This window comes from Acanthamoeba castellanii (genome assembly GCF_000313135.1).
Source record: "Acanthamoeba castellanii str. Neff unplaced genomic scaffold scf7180000084703, whole genome shotgun sequence".
In the NCBI taxonomy this organism is placed as follows: domain Eukaryota; phylum Discosea; order Longamoebia; family Acanthamoebidae; genus Acanthamoeba; species Acanthamoeba castellanii.
The window spans coordinates 1-21,269 of NW_004457477.1; the positions used below are offsets into that span (position 1 = coordinate 1).

At 56.6% G+C, this 21,269-nt stretch overlaps 13 protein-coding genes across 13 annotated transcripts; 3 read left to right on the forward strand and 10 right to left on the reverse strand.

Moving 5' to 3' along the window:
* Positions 1–488: 488 nt before the first annotated feature.
* Positions 489–1,226, reverse strand: ACA1_136730 (Copia protein (Gagint-pol protein), putative; the record flags this gene model as incomplete). The annotated part of the gene is made up of 2 exons (XM_004340342.1): positions 489–1,060; positions 1,139–1,226. The coding sequence occupies 2 exons, from the start codon at positions 1,224–1,226 to the stop codon at positions 489–491; spliced, it is 660 nt and encodes a 219-aa protein (XP_004340390.1).
* A 90-nt stretch (positions 1,227–1,316) lies between these two features.
* Positions 1,317–1,976, reverse strand: ACA1_136740 (GagPol, putative; the record flags this gene model as incomplete). The annotated part of the gene is made up of 1 exon (XM_004340343.1): positions 1,317–1,976. One exon carries the CDS (start codon positions 1,974–1,976, stop codon positions 1,317–1,319), a length of 660 nt encoding a protein of 219 aa, XP_004340391.1.
* Positions 1,977–3,132: 1,156 nt separating this feature from the next.
* On the reverse strand, positions 3,133–3,525 carry ACA1_136750 (uncharacterized protein; the record flags this gene model as incomplete). The annotated part of the gene is made up of 2 exons (XM_004340344.1): positions 3,133–3,184; positions 3,311–3,525. 2 exons carry the CDS (start codon positions 3,523–3,525, stop codon positions 3,133–3,135), a joined length of 267 nt encoding a protein of 88 aa, XP_004340392.1.
* A 375-nt stretch (positions 3,526–3,900) lies between these two features.
* ACA1_136760 (uncharacterized protein) lies at positions 3,901–4,803 on the reverse strand (the record flags this gene model as incomplete). The annotated part of the gene is made up of 3 exons (XM_004340345.1): positions 3,901–4,422; positions 4,497–4,677; positions 4,700–4,803. The coding sequence occupies 3 exons, from the start codon at positions 4,801–4,803 to the stop codon at positions 3,901–3,903; spliced, it is 807 nt and encodes a 268-aa protein (XP_004340393.1).
* Positions 4,804–5,568: 765 nt separating this feature from the next.
* ACA1_136770 (uncharacterized protein) lies at positions 5,569–6,405 on the forward strand (the record flags this gene model as incomplete). Its single annotated transcript, XM_004340346.1, has 2 exons — positions 5,569–5,790; positions 5,875–6,405. The coding sequence occupies 2 exons, from the start codon at positions 5,569–5,571 to the stop codon at positions 6,403–6,405; spliced, it is 753 nt and encodes a 250-aa protein (XP_004340394.1).
* A 218-nt stretch (positions 6,406–6,623) lies between these two features.
* On the forward strand, positions 6,624–8,471 carry ACA1_136780 (uncharacterized protein; the record flags this gene model as incomplete). Its single annotated transcript, XM_004340347.1, has 5 exons — positions 6,624–6,818; positions 6,912–7,077; positions 7,153–8,148; positions 8,279–8,360; positions 8,441–8,471. The coding sequence occupies 5 exons, from the start codon at positions 6,624–6,626 to the stop codon at positions 8,469–8,471; spliced, it is 1,470 nt and encodes a 489-aa protein (XP_004340395.1).
* Positions 8,472–9,370: 899 nt separating this feature from the next.
* Positions 9,371–11,908, forward strand: ACA1_136790 (Tubulin/FtsZ family, GTPase domain containing protein; the record flags this gene model as incomplete). Its single annotated transcript, XM_004340348.1, has 9 exons — positions 9,371–9,719; positions 9,828–9,992; positions 10,083–10,188; positions 10,293–10,450; positions 10,527–10,649; positions 10,738–10,805; positions 10,902–10,967; positions 11,049–11,701; positions 11,791–11,908. 9 exons carry the CDS (start codon positions 9,371–9,373, stop codon positions 11,906–11,908), a joined length of 1,806 nt encoding a protein of 601 aa, XP_004340396.1.
* A 1,371-nt stretch (positions 11,909–13,279) lies between these two features.
* On the reverse strand, positions 13,280–14,689 carry ACA1_136800 (uncharacterized protein; the record flags this gene model as incomplete). Its single annotated transcript, XM_004340349.1, has 1 exon — positions 13,280–14,689. One exon carries the CDS (start codon positions 14,687–14,689, stop codon positions 13,280–13,282), a length of 1,410 nt encoding a protein of 469 aa, XP_004340397.1.
* A 181-nt stretch (positions 14,690–14,870) lies between these two features.
* On the reverse strand, positions 14,871–16,138 carry ACA1_136810 (uncharacterized protein; the record flags this gene model as incomplete). Its single annotated transcript, XM_004340350.1, has 4 exons — positions 14,871–14,891; positions 14,942–14,994; positions 15,121–15,570; positions 15,667–16,138. 4 exons carry the CDS (start codon positions 16,136–16,138, stop codon positions 14,871–14,873), a joined length of 996 nt encoding a protein of 331 aa, XP_004340398.1.
* A 1,195-nt stretch (positions 16,139–17,333) lies between these two features.
* ACA1_136820 (reverse transcriptase (rna-dependent dna polymerase) protein) lies at positions 17,334–17,971 on the reverse strand (the record flags this gene model as incomplete). Its single annotated transcript, XM_004340351.1, has 2 exons — positions 17,334–17,592; positions 17,616–17,971. The coding sequence occupies 2 exons, from the start codon at positions 17,969–17,971 to the stop codon at positions 17,334–17,336; spliced, it is 615 nt and encodes a 204-aa protein (XP_004340399.1).
* A 161-nt stretch (positions 17,972–18,132) lies between these two features.
* ACA1_136830 (uncharacterized protein) lies at positions 18,133–18,462 on the reverse strand (the record flags this gene model as incomplete). Its single annotated transcript, XM_004340352.1, has 1 exon — positions 18,133–18,462. One exon carries the CDS (start codon positions 18,460–18,462, stop codon positions 18,133–18,135), a length of 330 nt encoding a protein of 109 aa, XP_004340400.1.
* Positions 18,463–18,997: 535 nt separating this feature from the next.
* On the reverse strand, positions 18,998–19,341 carry ACA1_136840 (uncharacterized protein; the record flags this gene model as incomplete). Its single annotated transcript, XM_004340353.1, has 2 exons — positions 18,998–19,159; positions 19,255–19,341. The coding sequence occupies 2 exons, from the start codon at positions 19,339–19,341 to the stop codon at positions 18,998–19,000; spliced, it is 249 nt and encodes an 82-aa protein (XP_004340401.1).
* A 1,512-nt stretch (positions 19,342–20,853) lies between these two features.
* Positions 20,854–21,243, reverse strand: ACA1_136850 (uncharacterized protein; the record flags this gene model as incomplete). The annotated part of the gene is made up of 1 exon (XM_004340354.1): positions 20,854–21,243. The coding sequence occupies one exon, from the start codon at positions 21,241–21,243 to the stop codon at positions 20,854–20,856; it is 390 nt and encodes a 129-aa protein (XP_004340402.1).
* Positions 21,244–21,269: the final 26 nt, after the last annotated feature.

The window sequence follows — 21,269 nt, forward strand, 5'->3', positions numbered from 1 at the left end:
CCGCTCTTGGGTCTTGCCGACGGCAAAACAAAGCTCGCAGGGTGTGACATCGCCAGAGCTGCCGCGGCGGCGGTTGTGCGCCGGTCGGCAATGCCGGGCGCCCCATACCCCGTTTGGCTGCGGATTGTGATGCGCGCCGGCCGTTGGTTTGTTGGCAAACGCCACAGCTGGTCCGCTGCGGTGCCGCCACAGTGGCAAACCGGACCGACACACACGCAAACAAACAATGACAAAGAAAAGAAAGCGCCAGATTGTGCTTTGAATCGTGGCGTGGCGCAAACTCTGTTCCATCGGCTTTGCCTGTTGAGCAGAGCGTGCTCGTGTGGTGAGAGAGAGACGAGAGACAACTGAGTCGTTGTCTTCGTAGCCCTTTTATTGGTGAGTTGTGTCCGGAGTTCCATTTCTCGACGGACTCACATTGTGATGTTGATGGTGTTTTTCGTTGCGACTTCCTCCGCGTTTGATCACTTGAGGAACACGTGCTTTCGTCACGTGCGCTCCTCAACACGCCCCTTGATCGAAACCGGGGAATCGAACATGCTGAATAACTTCAGCTGCTCAATGACGCGCGTTCGTCCGGAGGCCTTGGTGAGCGCGTCGGCGGGCATGTCTTGAGAGGGGTAGTGGCGTAGCTTGACGTGTCCATTGGCGATCAACTCTTGAAGGTACGTGAGCTTGACTGCGTAGTGCTTTGATCGTGGGTGGTGCTTGCCAGGGTTGGAGTTGGCGATCTTGAGCGCCGCCTGGTTGTTGTTGTAGATGATTGTTGGTCTGCTCGATGTGAGGCTGAGGTCGTCGCAGATGTCACAAAGATAGACTGACTGCTTGGCTGCCTCCGTCAGCGAGTTGTACTCCGCTTCGCAGGTGGACAGCGCGATGCAGCGTTGTGATTTCAAAGACCAGTAGATGGGCGCGCTGAGTAGGGTGCAGACGATTCCAGTTGTTGAATGCCAAGTGTGGTCTTCAAGACTCAAGCAGTTGAACTTGATTGTGTAGTGAATCATTCCTTGTAGGTACTGTAGCAGGTGCTTGGCTGCACTCCAGTGTGCCTTGGAGTAGGCTGCGAGGTGTTGACTCAGCACATTGACAGCAAAGGCGATGTCAGGTCAAGTCAAATGGGCCAGGTAGCATAGTCTACCCACCACCAAGTGGTAAGGCAGGCTCCTGTCTTCGTTGGCTGTGCGATCCAGCTTCAGCAGGTTGAGTCCAGGCTCCATTGGCGTCATGATGGGGTTTGAGTTGTGCAGGTGGTAGTCATGGAGAAGCTCAAGGATCTTGGCCAGTTGGTGGATGTAGAGTGTCCCTTTCTTTCAGTCTCAGTGAATCTTGATGCTGAGGATGGATTCAGCTTCGCCCAGGTCCTTCATCTTGAAGTGTTGGTGTAGCACGTTCTTGGTCTCATTGAGGAGGTGCTTGGGAGTGATGATTGTACAATCATTGACATAGACAGCAATCACAACTAGTTGATGGTCTTCCTGTTGACAGACATAGATGCACAGGTCAGTGACTGTTGGCTTGAAGTTGTTGTCACAAAGATGAGCATCAAGGGTGTGGTTCCACTCATGTGGGGCCTGCTTTAAGCCATAAAGGCTCTTTAGCAGTCTGCACATGTGGTGTGGGTTGTTGGGGTCAACAAAGCCTTCTGGTTGTTTGATGTACACCTCCTCAGTAAGCTTGGCGTTGAGAAATGCAGTGTCCACATCCAACTGATGGATCTTGAGGTTGAGTGCAGTTGTGATGGCCAGCAGGAGTTGTAGATTCTCAATGCACATGATGGGGGAGAAGGTTTCATTGAAATTGATTCTGGGCTGTTGCAAGTACCCCTTGCCCACCCATTGGGCCTTGAAGCGGTTGATCATGCCATTGGCAAGGCCCTTGATCTTGAACAGCCAACGTGCCCCAATGGCCTTTCTTCCTGCAGGCAGTGGCTCCAACTTGAAGACACAGTTGCAGGTGAGCACTTCAATCTCCTCCATCATGGCCTTGAGCCACTGGTCGGCTTCAGGTGACTGGATAGCTTCTCAGTAGCTGTTGGGGGTCTGTGCATGCACTAGCTCATCTTCAATGACTACTAGTGTGAGGTACATGCCATCAGTCAGCAGTTGGTTCAGCTGTCTCTTGTGTGGCAGTGGTTTCTTTGGCGTAGGCCAACCTTGTGGTCACTTGGAGCCAAGTTCATGGGTTGTCATGTCACTGGTTGACAGGTGCTGGCTGAGATGGTCATCGCTTGGGTTCTGGTTGTGCCACATCATTTTTGCAAGTCGCCAGACAGGAGGCTGACAGGTCATCATGTCATTGCTCTTCTCACATTCAGTGTTGTTGTTTGTCAGCTCTGCCTCATTGGCTGTGTCAGTCATGTGGATTGTTTCTTCTTCCTCATCTGCTGGTGGGGTAGGAGTGTTGTCTTGTGCCAGCTGTGCGTGGAGTTGGGAAAGGGAGCGTCCTTGTGTGGGCATGTTGTCCATGTCGCCTGCATTGAGGTTGTTGTCCAACTCCTGGTCTTCACACTGGCTCATCTCCTTGTAGGGTGTCCTGTTCTCCACATGCAGCCCTGGGATCTTGAGTAGATCATTGATGCTTGGCTCTTCAGGTGATGTGGCAGGGAGGTCATTGTAGAAGGTGACCTCTCTGGACTCCAGTACTCAGCTGTTGATGAGGACATGATGATGAGTTGAGTCATTCTGTGTGGGTCCAAGGTAGATTCCCTTGTGCACATGTGACTTGAGCTTGTCTTGGTTGCTGGAGGGTGTCAGTGTTGAGACTGGGCATCTGAACTGGTGTATCTCATGTAGTGTGAGGCGTTGGTTGTTGTCCCAGGTTGACATCAGCAGGCGGCCTTGGTTGGCAACAGTGGAGAGCTGATTGTTGATCATGACCACTGTTGCAAGTGCTTTGCCCCAGAAGCTCTTGGGCAGGCTGCTGTTGAAGAGCATGCACTGCACCATGTTGATGATGGTATGGTTGAATTGCTTGGCTACTCTGTTGTGTTCTGGTGTGTGCAGGGCTACCTTCTTGTGGACAATGCCTTGCTTGTGCAGGAACCTCTGGAACTCTGATCCAGTGTACTCACCACCTTGGTCTGATTGCAGCTTCTGGCACCTCTTCCCATTGGGTGTGGTGATGAGATAATGCTTAAATGAGGTGAGCACCACTTTTATTGCGCAGCAGGTAGATCATGGCATACCTGCTGTAGTTGTTGATGAAGCTGATGAAGAAGCGCTTGCCTTCATGTGTGGGAATGGGGAAGGGGCCGCAGATGTTGGAGTGCACGTGCTTGAGCAGTGCAGTGGCTTGAGGCGCAGGCCCTGACTGGATTGGCTTGTGGGTCTGCTTGCCCTTCTTGCAGATGAGGCAGGCATGGAGTGGGGAGTCTGTAGCTTCAATGTCAAGGGCCTTGAGGGTGGCACAAAGTTGCTTCTCCCTGGTGTGACTGAAATGGTGGTGTAGCTCATTGAGGGTTGGGAGCTGATGGACAGTGTTGACCTGGTGTGAGGGCAAGTTGGGCTTGATGGGTATGATCAGCATGTTGCCTTGGGCCTTGGTGTGTAGGATTGTTTGGCCTTGGTGATTGTTGACTTGGCAGCCCTGCACATTGATGGTGAGTTGGCAGCCCTTGCTGGCAATGTGTGCTGTTGAGAGTAGATTCTTAGCTAGCTCTGGCATGTAGAGGACTTTCTGGAATGTGACTTTGCACTTGCCCCCATCCATGTGAGTGGTGGTACAAAGATGTGTCATTTCTCGACGGACTCACATTGTGATGTTGATGGTGTTTTTCGTTGCGACTTCCTCCACGTTCGATCACTTGAGGAACACGTGCTTTCGTCACGTGCGCTCCTCAACATTGCCGGCCCATCGTCTGCGCACAACAACAAAGAGGTGAGCGCGTAGAGTTTGGCGCGCTCAGTAGGTGGGGCCGAGTATCGTAAAGGGTACGACGTTGCGCGGCTCGCAAGACACGGTGCCCGGCCTCTTGGCGTACCGAACCAGCCCGGAACTGTCGATCGCATTGAGCCAATCGTAGACGGTATCGACGGCGGGACACTCGTGCTGGTCCTCGGGCGTGCAGAAGCCGTGCGCTTGCTTGAGAAGCGCCAACTGCGCGGGCGTGATGTACTCTAGCGGTACGTAGTGGATGGCCGAGCTCGCGTGGTCCAGCTCAAAGCAGGTGATCTGCGCGTAGAGCCTGTGGGACGCATACGGGTCGGCGGGCACCAGCGGGTTGTACCGATGCAGCAGATCGCACCCGACGATCCATCCTTCAAACACGGCGGTCGGTTCGCCACAGTGCTGCGGGTAGCGCCATTGGGGGTCCTTGCTGCGCCACGGACCATCATCGAGCCTGGCCTTGGCCTTCCCACGCTCGGTCAGGGCCGAGAGGACCGCCGACACGAACCGCGCGTCTCGCTCGGCATCGTAACGACACTCGCCATCATCGGGGCCGAGATCCAAAGGCGCGCCAGATCAGCGCGAGCTGCGCGGCGGTCAGGTAGGAGCACGCCGACGGGCACGCCCAGGACGTGCTCGTTCTCCTCTCTGTCATAAGCGCTGACCGTGCATTGGCGGATGAACTGGCCCACGGCTTGTTTGAGCGTGATGGTCTGGCGGTCGGCGTCGATCGGTTCCTCGTCGGGGCGCGCGCGGAGGCGCTTGTTGGGCCGGCCCGAGACCAAAGCGCTACTGTCGGTCGTGGTGCGTCGACCGGTCGCGGCAGGGTGCGCGGGCAGCGGAAGCAACGGTAGCGGCAGGCAATTCGGCGTCGGGTTCAACCTTGACGGCAATCGGCGCAAGAGAGCTGTGTTCCATTGTGCGCAAGCGTGAGATAGAGAGATAGATAGACAGACAGGCAGACAGAGCAGGCTGCTGGAGTCGAGTAGAAAATGAATGACCTGGCTGCCCGGCGCACGGCTAATAGAGCTGCTGCTTGTACGATATGGGCTTTGGTCCCTCTTTGTTGTTGCCATCGCCGTAGGATGCACATTGGGGCGCGACAACAACGCGGGGGAAATAAAAGGGGCAGAAGAACAGACGGCGATCAAGATGCGGCCGGAACGACATGCAGGCTCAGCAGTCTGTCCAGCCCGTCACGGACGGCCTCGGGGCTCACCGTGTAGCCCATGGCCAGGCGCATCCACGAGCCTCGGCCGTTGCCATCAACCTTGGGCATGCCATGGTGGTCGGCAGATCCGGCGGCGATGTGCGGATCAAAGAGCGGCCAGCAGCACCTCCCCCTTTGACCGGCAGGTCTTGCACCAAACTTAGACCAGGGAATGACTGCGTAAGCAGCAGCTGGACGCCGGCGGCAGGACGGAACAGACCGACTTTCTCCTTGCCGACCACTACCCTCTTCCTGTACTCAACAGGACGTGGTGCCTGGCCTGTGCTCATGGTGGGGTGGTTGTCACTGTGTGCGTGGCTATGGCCGATGAGAGACTAGCAGTGCGCAGGAGCTCCAACAGTCGCGCCACAAACCAACGGCGGTATTTCAGGATTGGCGTTGCCCTGCGCTAAATTAAAAGGCCGGCATTAAATGACATTAAACGCCATTAAATGACATTAAACGCCAAGAAGATGGAGAAGGAGGCACCAGCCGACCACGGGCTCTCTCCTTCTTCCCCTGTCGTGGCCAAACCAAGGAGTCTGCGCTACGCCAAGTGTGCGCACCACCCGCAGTGGACGGCCCAAGAGAAGAAGCAGCTCTGCTGCTGGGCTTGCCAGGCGCTGCTGGACCCAAGCCTACTGCGGCGGAAGAAGCCCTGCGCCAATCCTTGGCCCTGGGACAGGGACAGCCTCGTACATTTTCCCCTCTCCCTCTTCTCCTTCGGACTGCATGGAAGGTTCAAGTTGAAGCACGCACTGTGCTCACATATGAGGCAGGGACTCGGGCTGGCCACCTTCAAGGGCTACAAGCTAAACCGCAACGTCAACCAGAGCAAGTGCAAGAAGGTGAAGAACGATGAAGCTGAGGCCTCACCACCACCATCACTGGCTGCTCATCAAGAAGGTCCTCTCACCCCTGGGCCAAGCACCTCACACGTGGGACTGGCAGCCCAGAACGCTGCAGTCCTCCTGGGCGCAAAGGAAGGCAATGCCACACCCGATGACCTCGACATGCTGCCACATGACGACCACCCATTGGTCGGGCAGCAGGACCACGTGGCTGACAAGGTAGCGCACTACCTTCAGTCCATCACTGCCGCCAATGGAGGCCATGGAGGTGTCAGTGTTGACACGATCGACGACCTGCTGGCCCGCGTCAAGTCAGCCTACATGCGGCTCATCGAGTCCACGCCAGATGGCATCTGCACTGTCACCGCCAGCACTGACGAGCCTGACCTCCTTGTGCCTACGGTGCCAGACTGCCCGGAGGTACTGGTTTCTCTGTGTAGTGATGGGGTGAAGTCCTAACTGTGCTCATTGCCAATCAGGAGGACGGTAATGCTGCGGAGGAGCCCATTGCGACCCACCTTGCCACCGCGATCCCGGGGCCGGAAGATGGCGTCCTCCCGCCTCCCGATCCTCGGTGCTCTTCCCCCGACCCCACACCAAGTGACCGATCCGACTCGAGGGTCGATGATGATAGGGAAGACGCGGCGAGCGCTGAGGGAGCGGGGAGAGAACGCTGGATGGAGTGGGCCGAGATGGACATCGGAGCGCTCTTGGGCGACCTCGAAGACGAGGAAGATCATACGGACCAGCACTGGAAGAGAAGCGCCAACGATCAGCCCACCGCCACCAGCGCCGGCCATCAGGACAACCACAACAAACAATATCAGGCGACAGAGCCGAGGAGACCAGGAACCACTCTTTCCTCTCGTTTGGTACGCACCTTCCGCGTCGCCATCTCTCTTCACTCCCCAAGGCTGCATCACCTTACCAAGCGCGGAGTCGCTTCCAATGGGGCGCCCTGGCAGCAGGGCGAGGAGATCCAGTCTGGCGAAGAGTTTCATCCGGATTCGCCGTCGTACGAGCCACCTCAGCCTGAGCGTCAGAGCTTCACGTTTGGTCCACAACAACCATCATACCAGCGGGGGGGTCCACCAGGCCGGCCGGCGATCCCGGCCGGTCACGCACGAGAGGGTACACCGTTCCTCCAGTGCGCTTTCTTCCTGAGAGGCATGGCAGCCTGACGGACCAGCCCGCTTCTTACCGCAGACAGGCCAACCGAGCGCCGGTCATGGGCTCGCGGCCCAGAGAATCAGCGCAACGACGTGCGACAAGGTTGGGGGAGGTCCTCCGACAAGAGGAGTCACGACAACCGACCCTATCGGCCCAGAGACACGGACTGTCGTGCAGAAGCCAAGCGTCATCACTCTCACCAGCACACTCACCAACACACTCACTACGAGCCGCGGCGAAACTGGCACCAATCAAGATCAAGATCAAGTCCGACACGCGACTATTCTCAAGAGCACGAGCACAACAAGCACATGGGGACGACGTCAGACGCGGCTCGCGGCAGGAAGCGTTCGAGAGAGAGGACAGACCACTTCACCCGTTCGTCGCACGCGCGGCCAGCCCATCACCACCACCAGGGATCCGGCCGTGACAAACGGAGACGGCGGGAGGGCGAGTCGGAGCAGGGGTCATCAGCACGAGCTGAGCGCCAACCCCACGATCACGCCCCTGGCGAGCCTTGCGATGTCCCGGAAGCCGGACACCTGCAGGACGAGGAGAAACGGCGTGCCGAGGACAACGACCGGACGCGGCTCGATCAGGAGCAGCAGGAGTGGGCGAGAATACGCGCCATGACCGACAAGCACCTGTCCAACGGCGAGCAACCGTCCCCGGCGTGTAACATGGAGAAGCGGACGACTGACGAGCGGCTAAACCTGGCGTGGCACAGGCTGCCAACGCCGTTCGTCTTCGAGCTGGCCGAAGTACCCTACACGGTCCTGGCGTCGGCCAGCGGTGCCGAGATGAGCACTCTCGTGGAGAAGAACCTCAAGAGGAAGAGGGTCCACCTGCAGCGCGCCATCGAGCGCCAAGGCAACGACGGATCCTCGACCGCGGTGGAATCGTCGTGTGGCAGCCAAGTGGACCAGCTGCAGGTAATCAACGCCCTGCTTGACTGGTGCTGCGGCGAGCTGTTCCCGTTTCTCGCCGAGGTGGACCGATGGCCCACGCTGCCGATGCCATGGGCAGGGCGTCGTACTTGTATCAGCACCTCCTCCTCCCCCTCTACAGCCACATCGCCAGGTCCCAATAAACTGGTTAACTCATGGTGTACACGCGGCCAAAAGCAATCGGTTACGCAAAGCCTGGCTTTTCTCTGGCGCATTCGCAGGTCGCAATTCGCAAGTCGCAAGTCGCCACAGGTCGCAATTCGCAAGTCGCTATGCGCAATGCGCAAGGCGCCACAGGTCGCAATTCACAGGTCGCCACAGGTCGCAATTCACAGCTCTTGTTTGCTCGCGCGGGGACGTTGTGGCGGTTGGCGCAGCGCGGCGTCGTGTCGCGTTTGTGTCGGATGAGTCGGCAAGACACCAAGCCCTCGTTTGTTAGCGCCAGGTGTGCGTCGGACCGAGTTTGTGTTGAGCTCCAACGGCTTGCCATGGAGCAGGCTCAGCAAAGCGCGTGACCAAAAGCTGCAACACAGCCGAACACGCCCCCAAGACCACGGAGCCCGACGACGACCCCAGTACAGGGACGACAACCGGACCACCTCTGGTAGGGTCGGGCTTGCGCCAGGTTTGCGTCAGACCAAGTTTGTGTTGGACCGAGAGCCAAGTCGAGCTTGCATCGAGCCGCGTTTGGACTGATGCCTGCTGCGGGATGCCGTCGCGCACTCGCCGCGAGCACTATTTTGCGCAGCGTGCCCGTCGTCGCAACTAGCCTCCAGCACAAACTTGGCTCGACACACAAACTTGGTCCGACGAGCAGACGTGGTGCAAGCCCGACTCGACTCAACTTGGCTTGTCATCAAGTTGGCGGCTCGGCAAGGCCTGACGATGTCACGAAGGCGCGAGCGCGTGTCAAGTGGTCACCGCCGAGCACGCTGCGCTAATCCGAGCACGCGACACAGCGGCAGCACGAGTGCGCGCGTCGGGTATTCCGCCCACCTCCTCACACTCATCGCTGTCGGTGCGCGCTTTCGACGCTGGCAACATGTTGTGACTGCCACACAACGTTGCGTCAGCGGCGAGGCGTGTCAATGTATGCAAGATCGTGGGACTCTGGCGACGACGGCGAGACGCAAACGCAAACACCTGTGGCCTGGACGCGCATTTCGAAGCGTCGAGCTCGGCGGCTGCTAGCATTTCACGGGTTTTTGCGGTAGCGGCGATGGCAGCGGCGCTCTCGGCCTCGCCAAATAAAAACAAATATTGTTGTGTATTTATTAATTTATTAATTTACTTATTTTCATGAGATGATGGCGGAGGGAGAAGAGGTGGTGCCGGCGAAGTGTGCGCTGGAGCTGCTTCCGGCGGAGGTGTGGTGGCACGTGTTGCAGCAATTGGAGTTCGGACCGCTGGCGGACGTCGTGCGGCTCGCCCAGGTGTGCCGCACCTTTTGCGCCCTCGCCCTGGGCAGCGAGACTGCGCTCGAGGCGAACACCGGAGCCGTGGCCAGCACTGCACCGCCGCCCTTTGCGCCCCTGCGCACTGCCGCCATCGCCCACCAATGGCGCCTCCTGTCTCGCCAGCGCTGGCAGCAGCCTGTGCGCAACGTTGGCCCCTTGGGTCCATCGCCCCTCATCCAAATCAGCACCGGCATCATCGGTGCGCGCCCTTGCAATACTTGATTTCTTCTTTTTATTCGTATTTATTTATTTATTTCTATTATGGAATTATTGCCATTTTTTAATTTATTTTATTGTATCTTTGCAGGCGAGGCGCTGCTGGCGTCGTACCTGGAGCAGGTGGCGCTCGAGCACGACCTGCTGGTTCCCTCGGCCGCAGCGACATCGGGAACCGGTGGCCTGACGCTCAATCACAAGATACCACCACGCGCGCTCTACGGTCTCGGCTCGCACTTCAGGGAGTCAGATCCCGGTACGTGAGGCGTAGCGAGTATAATGGTGATGCTGATGATGCGTTCGCCTAAGACCTCGTTTCCTGTGATGTGCGCGTTCTCTCGCACAGGCCGGTCCGATCAGTCGGTGGTGGCCCGCGCTGTCTTCGCCGATCTGGAGAACCAGGGCTGGGGAACCTCGAAGCATCCCTCCAGTGTTCTGTTCGACCGGTCAAAGTGCGTTTGGCGGGTGGGGAGGGCAGCAGGAGTGCGAGGTTGTGGTGCTGTGCGTGTGGTGGTAGTGCTTACGATGGTTGCCGTCCCACTTCCACCATGCTCAGCTGCTTCCACACGACCGACAAAACACTATACGGCTGCTGGCCGCAAGGCCACTACTTGGAGGGCGCCGAGTCCCTCGACGACGTGCTGGACCTGGTCAGGCGGGAGGCCGAGCGCGCCGACACGCTCCAAGCCTTCCAGCTCTTCCACGATGTTGCAGGTACCTCACCTCACCAATGCCGAGAATGTGGTGCTACAACGTATGTTGACTGGTTGGAACGTTTGGGTGGCTCAAGGTGCCTGTGGCGGCGGATTCACGACCTTGCTCCTGTCTCGCCTGCAAGAGGAATACCCCTACACTCTGCTGTCGACGCTGTCCGTGATCCCCGCTCCCGAGATGCCGCACGCTCAAGACCCCTGTACGTGTGACCCCTTCTTGGGGCCTTCGGTTTCTGGCCGCACGCACACACGCACACGCACGATACTGACCCATTGGCGGGTGTGCAGATAACATCGTCCTCACTCTGTACCATCTGATCGAAAATGCGGATCTGTGCTTCTACGTCAGCGAAAAGGTGCGTTTTTTGTCGCTCGCTTTAGTGCTCGTCAGACTGTTTTCTGCTGGTGGGCTGAATCTGACAAGTATATACTTCAATCAATAATGCTTCTAGCGCGTCCGCGGCCTCTGCGGGCCTTCGACCAAGCCGATCGACCTCATCGCCCGCGCTTTCGCCGGCGTACGTTGGTCCCCCATAGCTAGGTAAGCTCACCACAGACTCACGCGCCGCTGTTGATTGCTTGTTGCCGGTCCAATGCAGGTCACGCACCCTCTGCGATTCCCCACGCGCCAGGGCAACTACGCCCCAAGCTCTCTGCGCAGCCTCGCCCACACGCTGGTGCCCTATCCGCAGCTCCACTTCCTCTCGCTCAACCACGTGCCCTCCTGGCAGCCGGCGGCGGCCATGACCCCGCGCGCCCTGGTGGATGCGCTCTACTACTATGGCAACCTGCTGGCACCCCGGGAGCAGTGGATGTCGGGCCGCCTGCTCGCCTCGCACGCGCACTTCCAGCTCGAGCCACACACCAGCAGCGGTGTGGTCAGCGACATCGAGGAGCCCCTGGCGCAGATGCATGAAGTTACCACGACTGTCGCCGCCAAAGCCAAAGGAGGCGAGGCCAAGCTGCCGACGACGACGACCGATAGTCTAGTGGTATCATGGTATGTGCCCTGGGTCGCCGACAATGCCAAGCATTCCTTCGGGCGGTGGCACCCGCGACCGAGCCCGTCATTCGGTAGCCGTGAGGATGACGTGGCGGGAACGACTGCTGTGACGGCCATGACCACGGGCGAGAAAGGCAGTCGCCTGCCGCGAGGCAGCTGCACGCTCGTCTCCAATTCGACCAGCGTGCGACACTCCCTGGAGACATCGTACAAGATCTTCAACGCCATGTTCAGGCGCAAAGTCTACCTGTACGTCACACACTCCGCGCGTATGTTAAGGATTTTTCTTTCGGAGTCATCGTGCGTGTTCCACGTTCATGCTCACTTTCAAGTCGCAGGTACTATGAGCGTGGGTGCGAGGAGATGGAGTACGCCGAAGCCAGCTCAAGGGTGCGTGACTTGGCAGTTCGCTACCAGCAGGAGGCGGCCGAGTACGACAGTGGAAGCTTTGGTTGAAGCGCCTAACACCCAGTTGACCTTGACCTGAACTGGCTGGCCGGATTACGTTGTGATCCGGCATTCCCGGAAGAACTTCCTACGCTCCAAGACGTGGGATGAAATCGTCTACACCCCGCGCGGTGTCACTGATGCCAACATCGCAGGACTCATTGCGAAGATTCATCTCCCGGAGATGAGTCATCTAGAGTATGAAGTTACCGATGAACACGATGCCTTTTGTTTCGCTTGCTCACGCGCGGGTCTTGAGTAATTACTTGATCAGCTCGGTGGCCCTGCGCCGATGGTCATTCCTCTCCTTGGCTCGTTCTGTACTGAAGCGGAAAGTGTTGTGATTGGTCATCGCCTTGGGATACACATAAAAAAAAGGAAGAAATAACACTGTGGACAATAGCGTTTAGACAATACACGACAATGGAGATAGAGAAGGACGTGGAGTATGTTTACAGGGCTTCAGATATGGGCCGGGGGGGGAGCTGGAGGCCAAGATCGACAAGCTTGTCAAGAGCATACTCATGTACAACCTCGATGCCAAGATAACAGGCCTGTTCCCCATCGTGAGAGAGAAGTGGCCTACGCTCTGGACATCCTGGAAAGGAAGGGTATCGACAAGCCGCAGTTCCTGGGCGAGTTGTGGGCTTCGGAGGTAACGAACAAGGCCAGCGCGTGGTGGGGGAGCCGTCTTCTTCACGGTCAACGCCTTAAACTACGACGACTTTTACGCAGAAGACAAAGAAGAGGAGGAGGAAGAAGAGGGACAAGATGGTGGACAGGCAGACGTAGAGGTGGAAAGAGAAGAGGGTGATGAACCCAACCCGCAGCAGCAAGAAGAGGACTCAAGAGGACACAATGACACGCACACCATGCAGCTGGTGGTCGACAACCAGCAGTGCGCGTGGTGCCACGAGCACCCGGTGAGGTGCATTCCTTGCTCCTCCTTGTGTATGTGGACGGGTGGGAAATGTTCATGAGGCTGGGTGGTCTCAGCAAAGCGAGGGGTGGTGGTGGTGTGGCGCGTAGGTGGTATTGCCCGACCTGTCTCGGACGTGGCTTCTTCTATGGCTTGTGTGACCAGTGTCACACCGATCCGGGCGTCCTGATGATGCTGGACGAGCCCGAGATGTACTCCACCTAAGATGGAGACGATGTGCCAAACCGACAGAGACGACTTCACGCACCGCGGTCAAGATCGTGATGAGCAACGGATACATCTACACCCACAGCGAGACCTGGTGGAGCAATGACCCGGAGTCATTCAACAATGAGGGCATTCCTCCCCCTCATCCACACGATCGCCACGTGGATTTGCTCATCCATCCCTTCAGAAGGCCCCCCCCAAAAAAACGCAGGTGAAACAATGAGTGTATTCTTTTATGGGGAGATAACAAAGAAATAGACACCAAAAGGGGTCTCCAAAGTGGCATACAGTATCCCATCTGGAGTCGATGTCATACCAAGCCACCTTGACTGGAAGGAATACGAAGATGGCCATGTGAAGGCAGAGGACAAGGTCCCTTTCGCAGCGTCCAGTGCCACCAACACAAGGCCGCTGTTATCGTGCAACCACATCTGCGTTCCGGCCACAACAGATGGCCCACCAATACCGGTGGAGATTGGCAGCGAGTATTGCCACGCAGGATTCTGCGCATCGAGCACGTCCTCACGCAGAGCATACACCTTGTTGGCGCTTGACACGAGCAGTAATGAGGTGTTGTCTTCCTGTCTCACGAATGGCACCGGAGGGTATCCGGGTGGAACCCCACCGACGCTGTAACGCTCTATGCCGCGATAGCACGTGCGAGCCCAGCAGGCCATGTCTTGTAGGGCCGTAAAGGGCAATCCATGGAACGCCGAATTAGAATACCGCGAAAAGAAGCGGAGCCGGCCCGCCGGGCCGAAGACGTAGAGGTCCGTTAAGCCGCAGGCCACGCTCACATAGCTGTAGCCCAGATTGTCCACAGCCACATCGGCCAAGAGACTCGGCGAGCACTGCTCTCCATCGCTGAAGTCGGCCGGGAAGGTGAACAGGAACGGAAACCCTGGCGAGTTCCGTCGTACCTCACCTAGGCCTCCTGCGAGGATGACGACCCGGTCTCTCGAGAAGCCCACCGAGACTGGGTTCCCCGAAGAGACATCAATCTTGATTGGCACGGGCTGAGAAATGGCGCCGGAGGCAAAGTCGATGGACTGGAGGCCGCCCTCAGCAGACAGGGCGATCAGATGGGTGGCATTGTTGCGCAGCTTGAGCGTCCCTTTGCTCTCCAGCTGGTGATTCCAGACCACTTTGGGCGGTTGTCCGACAGGACCCGTCCGGTATCCTGTCAGGTTGAACCCACGGCTGTCCCTCAGTTGTGTCTGCAGCACGGAGACGGTGTCGTCCTTTTCACCCTTCTCCCTGCGGACCACGGCGATGGGTGCGCTGCCGAAAGTCCACTGGCGAACGGTCATGCGGTTGTGTCCCACGACAGACTCGGCCGATGTCACTTCAGCGCAGATACCGAAGGACGACCACAGCTGGTTGTTGTTGTACGACGACGTGACGTTGATGAAGGCCCGAACCTTGGGCAGGAAGGCCGCACTGATGGTTGCCTGCGTCTTCGGCGGCTGCACATCCGCCGCGGCCTTCTGATTCAGGACCGTCATGATGGCCAGCGGCTGCGAGAATTTGGTCTCTGCCGAGAGGGTCAGCACGACCGATGTGAGGTCGTACGGCAAGTCGATGGCGAACTGCGCTTGCACGTTGGCGCTGATGTTGCCGATGTAGGTCACCCCTGGCTTCATCAAATGAACGTCCCTATCATCCCCTCGCACCCAAACACCCTCTGCTCGGTTCGAACACTGGGAGCCGACCTTCGTTTCCAGAGTCGGGTGGCGCGACCATGGCTTCTTCGCTGGGTCCGATGACAGACCGACCTTTGCGCTCAAGTCTGCGCGACCTTCGGCCACCAGGCTGGGCCTGACGTCAGGCGATGCTGATGAATAGCTGGAGGAGGGTAGATCAATGATAGTCCGCCCGAGCTGGACAAAGCTGACCCCGTTGTAGTCGCGATTGACGAAGAACCAGGCCGACGCGTCCGCAGACACAGCTGTAGCCATCAAGCTGAAAGCTGGGTATCTGATCCCTGTCACGTTGAAGTAGATATGTTGCGGCTGTCCTTGTTGGTCTCTCAACCAGGCATCCACACGAGCGTCTCTCTCGCGTGTCTGCGCACCATGCGGCGGATAGAAGCCTATGACGGATGCTAGCCGACGACGCCCGGAATCACCAAACGCCTCGACGCTCCATGCGAATCTACGGTCCACATTGCTGGGAAGCTTTGATGTCGTTGCCGCCACAACGCTGTATCCCTTTGCCGGATCCACGTCCGCAAGGCAGATGTGGGTTGAGTCATCCGCGGAGGCGAAGGTGACCATCATCCCGAACATGGACGGGCTGAAGGGTCCCCAGTACAAGTTGTACCAGTAGTAATGTGTCGACTCGAAGCTATTGGGTGAGCAGGCCGCGGCCAGGTTGACCTTCGGCTGCTGCAGGACGCATCCGGGTGGCCATGGGCAGAGAGAGGTGCAGGCCGTGAAGTTCAGCGCTGTGAATGCCGCAACACCGGTGGAGGAGTTCAGGTTGTTAATGCCAAACACCAACTGCGGGGCCGACTCCGAGGGTGCTGCATTTTGGCCAATCAAAAAAGAAAGGAATGAAGAACAGAATCAGCGGTGGTGAGAGAACTAACTAACATTTTTATCGACACATATATCCTTACCTGTTGTCTGGAGGACTTGCGTGATGGGAACAGGATAGGCGTCGAAACCCGTCTTGGTGTCATAGAGGACCCGATACTGAAAGCGAGACCTTTCTACATCTCCGCCGTCCATGACCAGCCGCGAATCCGACGCTTCGATGGGAAGCCACACACGGTTTTCGAGCGGAGAGTGTGCCGCGACGAGCCGCCAAGACACGGCGTCGAAGGAATAAATTCCTATGTCGGGCACGAACACTCCGGCACCCCTTATCGACACCACCCACACAGGGCGGCCATTATTGGGGAGGAAGTTGCTCGAAGTGCAGACCACCCCCTCCGTCCCTATCGTAACTCCGGTGTGGTCCGCATCGGCGAGCCGGAGCAACGTGGAGGTGTTGACGACCTGCTTCACGGCGAGCGTGTCCATGTCAGCGACCACTATACCGCCTGGACCTGCGATGTGGACCTCGCGCAGGGGCTCTATGAGACCCATGTCGAAGACCAGGTTCCCCTGCTGCGTGCTCTTGAACACAGGGGAAGAAATAATGGCGCTGGACGTTTTGGAGGCTACCTCCGTAGCTTCACGGGCAAGTACGGAGGCGTAAAACAAAAGCAGAAGGAAAAAGGCAACGCGCAAGGGGAGCCACTCCATTCCGCCTCAAGTTTGGGTAGGGAAAGCAGTGGGTAGGGAAAGCACTGCAAAAGCTTTTGGCGTTCTCAGGCCCGACAACCTTGGCGGGCAGAGAAAAGTTGAAGGAGAAAAATAACGTGGAGTTAGGAGAATAAACACAAATGATGTGGAGTTCGGAGAATAAACACAACACGTTCTGGGCCGCCACCTTAAAGTGAACCAGAAAGGCCCGACCAGCGACCAGCGACCTCCGACCCCGACCAGCGACCAGCGACCCCGACCAGCGACCAGCGACCCCGACCAGCGACCTCCGACCAGCGACCCCGACCAGCGACCTCCGACCCCGACCTCCGACCTCCGACCCCGACCTCCGACCAGCGACCCCGACCAGCGACCTCCGACCAGCGAGCAACCAGCGACCTCCAACCTGTGCGACCCCGACCAGCGAATCCTTTTTTCACCAGCAGATTTAAACTCCTTAAGGCAAAGAGAAGAAGGTGGGTGTTTGTTGATGTTGGTGTCATACAAAAATGAGGTCAGGAGGACCAGTCCCTATAATGCACAGATAGGCACACTTGACCTCACCCAGCAGATCATTGATTGGGTCACTGGCTACTCCTCCCCCACTGCTGGTGGCCAGGAGGTAGGACCAGAGTGTGTGGGCCACTGTCTCCACAGCAGCCTGCTGCAGAACTGAAGTTGGCAGTGTTGTGGTCATGAATTGGTTGTCTGCCTGTGGTGGGCCTGTAGTGGAGGGGATGGAAGCTTCTGTTGAGTTGATGAATTCCACCCCATCTTCCACCTGCATGGCTTGAGCCACCTGTCCTGCTGTGTGCTCCTCCTCAATAAGGTCTGTGTGTGGCATGGCAGCGGCAGCGGCAGTGGCAGTGGCAGTGGCAGTGGCAGTGGCTGGGTTGGTTGGTTCTGGCAAAGGGCCTGTAGCCCTGTGGTGCTTGTACCCCCTGCAGTTGATCAACTCAAGTTCCTGCCAGCATTATTATTTGATTAGGGAGGAAAGAGAAGAGAAAAGGGGTACAAATAATTACAACTTTGATTCTTAAGAGTAATAAACAGCAAGATGAAAGAGGAGGAAAGATCTAGTTGTTGATATAGATGGAGATGATTGCCAGTCTCCCCCCCCCATTTGCTGAATGTAGACACAAGGATTGCCATTGGTGGGATTGAAGCCACTTGACCTGAGGTGGAGGTCAATGGTCTTGTTCCATAGTAGGGGAGCCTGCTTGAGGCCATAGAGACTCTTGTTGAGCCAACAGACATACTCAGGGTGCTCCTCATCAATGAATCCCTCCCAAAGGCTGGTGTGAGATGATGGAGGAACAGAGCTTTGATATTGGCTTTGGTTGATGAGAGAGCAACAAACTGTTGTGTCTTTGATGTCCAAGAGATGGGACCTCCAGTGAGTAGGAAAAATGATGCCTGAGATGGAGTGTTGTCAGTGTTGGTGTTGCCCCAGTCAGTGTTGGTGTATCCAACAGGAATGAGGGTGGCTGAGTCATGTTGGTTGATCAGTGACTTGTTGTAGCAGATCACCTGGTTGTGGGTAATGACCAGATATCTCATCACACACTTGATGGCCATGGCATGGGAGTCATTGAACATGTTGATGAAGTGGCTGAGATATGTGGTAGTGTACAGGATGTTGGGTTGTGATGAGTGTGTGAGGGAAAGCAGCATACCAATGAAGCCCTTGGCTACCCACCTGGCAGTTAACACTGCTATTGGCCAGGAGCTTGATATTGAAGAGCCCATGTGCACTGATAGGGGTGCGTTCGTGGGGACCTGCCAACTCCACAAGAGCCTGTACATACTCAAGCAAGCAGAGCTTGCTCAACAGCTCACAATCTTGAAATCCACTTGCCAACAATGCATTCAGTGTTGTTGAGGAGGATCTGATGAAGGTGTGAGGTCTTGTTGGCAGGGCCAAGGTAGACACTGGGTTGCACTTGGTCACTGAGCTTGGATTGGTTGTGAATGGCAAGTACATGGGCACAGCATCTGAAGGTGCAGATGTGGTCAGTGCAACATGGTACTCCTGACCAGGCTTTGAAAGGGGTGGTGTTGAGCATCTTGCCTGGGACATGGTTGAGGATGTAGACAGTGGTCCTCATTGCCTCTCCCCAGAACAACTTGTTGAGTCTGGAGTCAATGAGGTAGGCATGGACCATGGTGAGTAGCATGTGATTGAGACACTCAGCTGACCCATTGTGTTCAGGTGTGCTCACAGAGTGGTCTTGTGGTGAATGCCTTGGCTGCTGAGCACTCTCTGGAATGCAGCTGTGGTGAACTTGCCTCCTTGGTCAGATTGGATTGCATACTTGAGTCTATCTCCTCCACCACAAGCATGAAGCTGTTGATGCACTACACAACTACCTCAACAGCACACCAGAACAATACCACTGTCATTCAAGTATGCAATCATGTAATGTAGTAGGCACAACCTCCCTTGGTAGGTGTCTTGAGTGGTCTGCTGATGTGTGTGTGGATGAGCTCCAGTGGTGCACTGGCATTTAGGATGGGTCCCTTCCTGATGGGCTTGTGTGTGATCTTGCTGCATATGCAGGTCTCACACTGGTTGACTGGTCCTTGGGTGAGTTCAACATGGGTGTGGTGGGCAAAGGCTTGAAGTTGTGGCTCACTGATGTGCCCAAGTCAATGGTGTAGGACTGTGGCCATTGCTTTGGCCATGCTGGTTGTGAGTGCTCACTTGACAGTGAGGATGTGGAGCATGCCTATGAGCATGTGGCTGAGCTGCACCAGCTGCAGCCCAGTGTGCTGGGTGATGTTGTTGTAGACTCTGCATCCAGTCCACATGATCTTGGTGTTGAGGCCACAATGGGTGAGTCTGGCAGTTAACAGAAGGTTCTTGGCCAGATGGGGACATGCAGAACATCAGTGAGGACAAGTGAGATGACAGTGTTTCCAACACAGTGGGTGATGTGGACATCTCCTCAGCCTACCACTGACAGTGTGGAGTCATCACCAAGAGTGATGGAGTGGTGGGCAAGCTGCTCATAGGTGTGGAACCATTTGCACTTCATGCCCATGTGTGATGTGGCGCTGGAATTGAGGTACCACACTGACTCCAAGTTGCTGGCTGTCCTTGCTGTGCATGGTGGGTGGTGTGTGACTGGTGTTCTTGCGCCACCTATCTGGTGCGCTGGGGTTCTGGTGTCTGCCATTGTGCAGTCACTTGTGGGTGTAGAGGAGCTTGTCCTGGCCACCTGTGGTGGTGTTGAGCTCAGATTCCCTTTCACAAATCTTGGCTTCTGGTGGTACTTGGTGGTCAGTCGTGTGGTGGTGCCCAGGGCTATGCCTCTGAGTCCCTTGGACTGGAGATAGGCAAGGTGTTGCACCTTCCAGGCAAGGTACCTGCTACTGTTGAGTAGCAGTGGTATCTATGAGGACTGCATGACCACTTGTTGGTGTGGGTTGTAGTGTAAGGGGGTGTAGGGCGCAGTGGTGTGGTGATGGGTTCTTGTGGGCCATGGTGGTGGCAAGACAATGTGCAATGTGGGGCTGCTCTATGAGGTGGGTTACATTGAGGTGGTGGCATGGGGGGTGAGGTCTGAGTTGACAGTGCAGTGTGGGGCAGTTTCTTCAACTATCAAAGCATCTGCATACCTTTGATTGACCTGCAAAAAGGTAAGAGCGCAGGCAAAGGTCAAAAGGTCAAAGCACACTGGCAACCAATCAGACACTCTCATAAGCAAGGATAAAAGGCAATGATGGTAGTTGTTTTGTATGCACTTCTCTCTCTTCTATCAATACAACTCTTCTCTTCACCTACAGTCACCACAGTACTCTTCTACAGGTTATGGGCCTCTACCCCATCAGGTACTAAGTAAGCAGAAGCATCATCACACTACTACTTCAGAAGCTCATCATGCTCAATCAAAGGTATGCAGATGCTTTGCATACTGTGCATTCCAACAAGCTCAGCTAAGTCCCTGAGAGGGTGGTGTTGACCTGTGACTTACGCTTGTTGGTCTGCTCTTTCTTCATGTGTGTGGCATTGGTGCCCTGTGTATGGCGGCGATTGGAGACTGGTTGGTCCTCACTGCTCCGAAGTAAAAGGGACCGGTTGAAGACAGGTGTTTGGAGGGCGGCGAAGAGGAAGAGGAAGAGGCCACCCAGCACAGCTAGCGTCGAGACGAAATGGTTGGGCATCAAGCAAGGTGGGTGGCTAATAACAGGGTTGCTAGCTCGGTTTGTCGGGTGGTGGAGTTTTGTGTCCTCCGGAGTTAGTTTTTTTTTTTTGTTTATTCGCGTCGCTCGGTAGGCCCACCGAGCGCTCCGACTGGTGGGAATTTGCAGACTTTGCGCAGGCAGGGACCGGATCCTTTGCAGACGACTTCTCTAAAGAACGGGGCATTGCAAGGGGCAGAGTAGACTTGTTTCTACGATCCTCTGAGATTAAGCCTTTTTGCTCTCTTGATTCGTAAATATGCATTGACAACCTAGGCGAACTTGCTGAGCAGGGACCGGTCCAAAATAAGGGGGTGTTGTACAAAGGGTATTATAATGTGCCAGGCAAACAGTTCTTCCTCGTGCGGTTTTTACACCCTTGTGTTGAGGAAGGCGCACTGGCTGACCTGGATGGGCGAGCTTTTGACCTGGAAGGAGGTGGGGCTTTCGATGGAGAGGTAGTGGGGTTTACCCTTCCTGCCCACAACGTGGGTGTAGGCGTCCCAGCCGCGCACATCGGGCTTGCCCTTGGCAGCGAAGGCGGACCAGAAGCCCTGGAGCTTGGAAACGAGGGGCATACTGGCAGGGGTGGTCTGCGGGGTGAAGACGTTGCAGTAGGGCGTGGGGGCGTTGAGGACGCAGCCCTGCTGGGTGAGGTAGACGACGTCCTCGTTGTGCCAGGCGCCGTAGTGGTTGGGGAACCAGTCGGCCTCGTAGGTCCAGTGGTAGAGGTAGGCGCGCTTGTGGCCGCGGTCGCCCATGGCCTCGAGCCATTGGATGGTGGGCG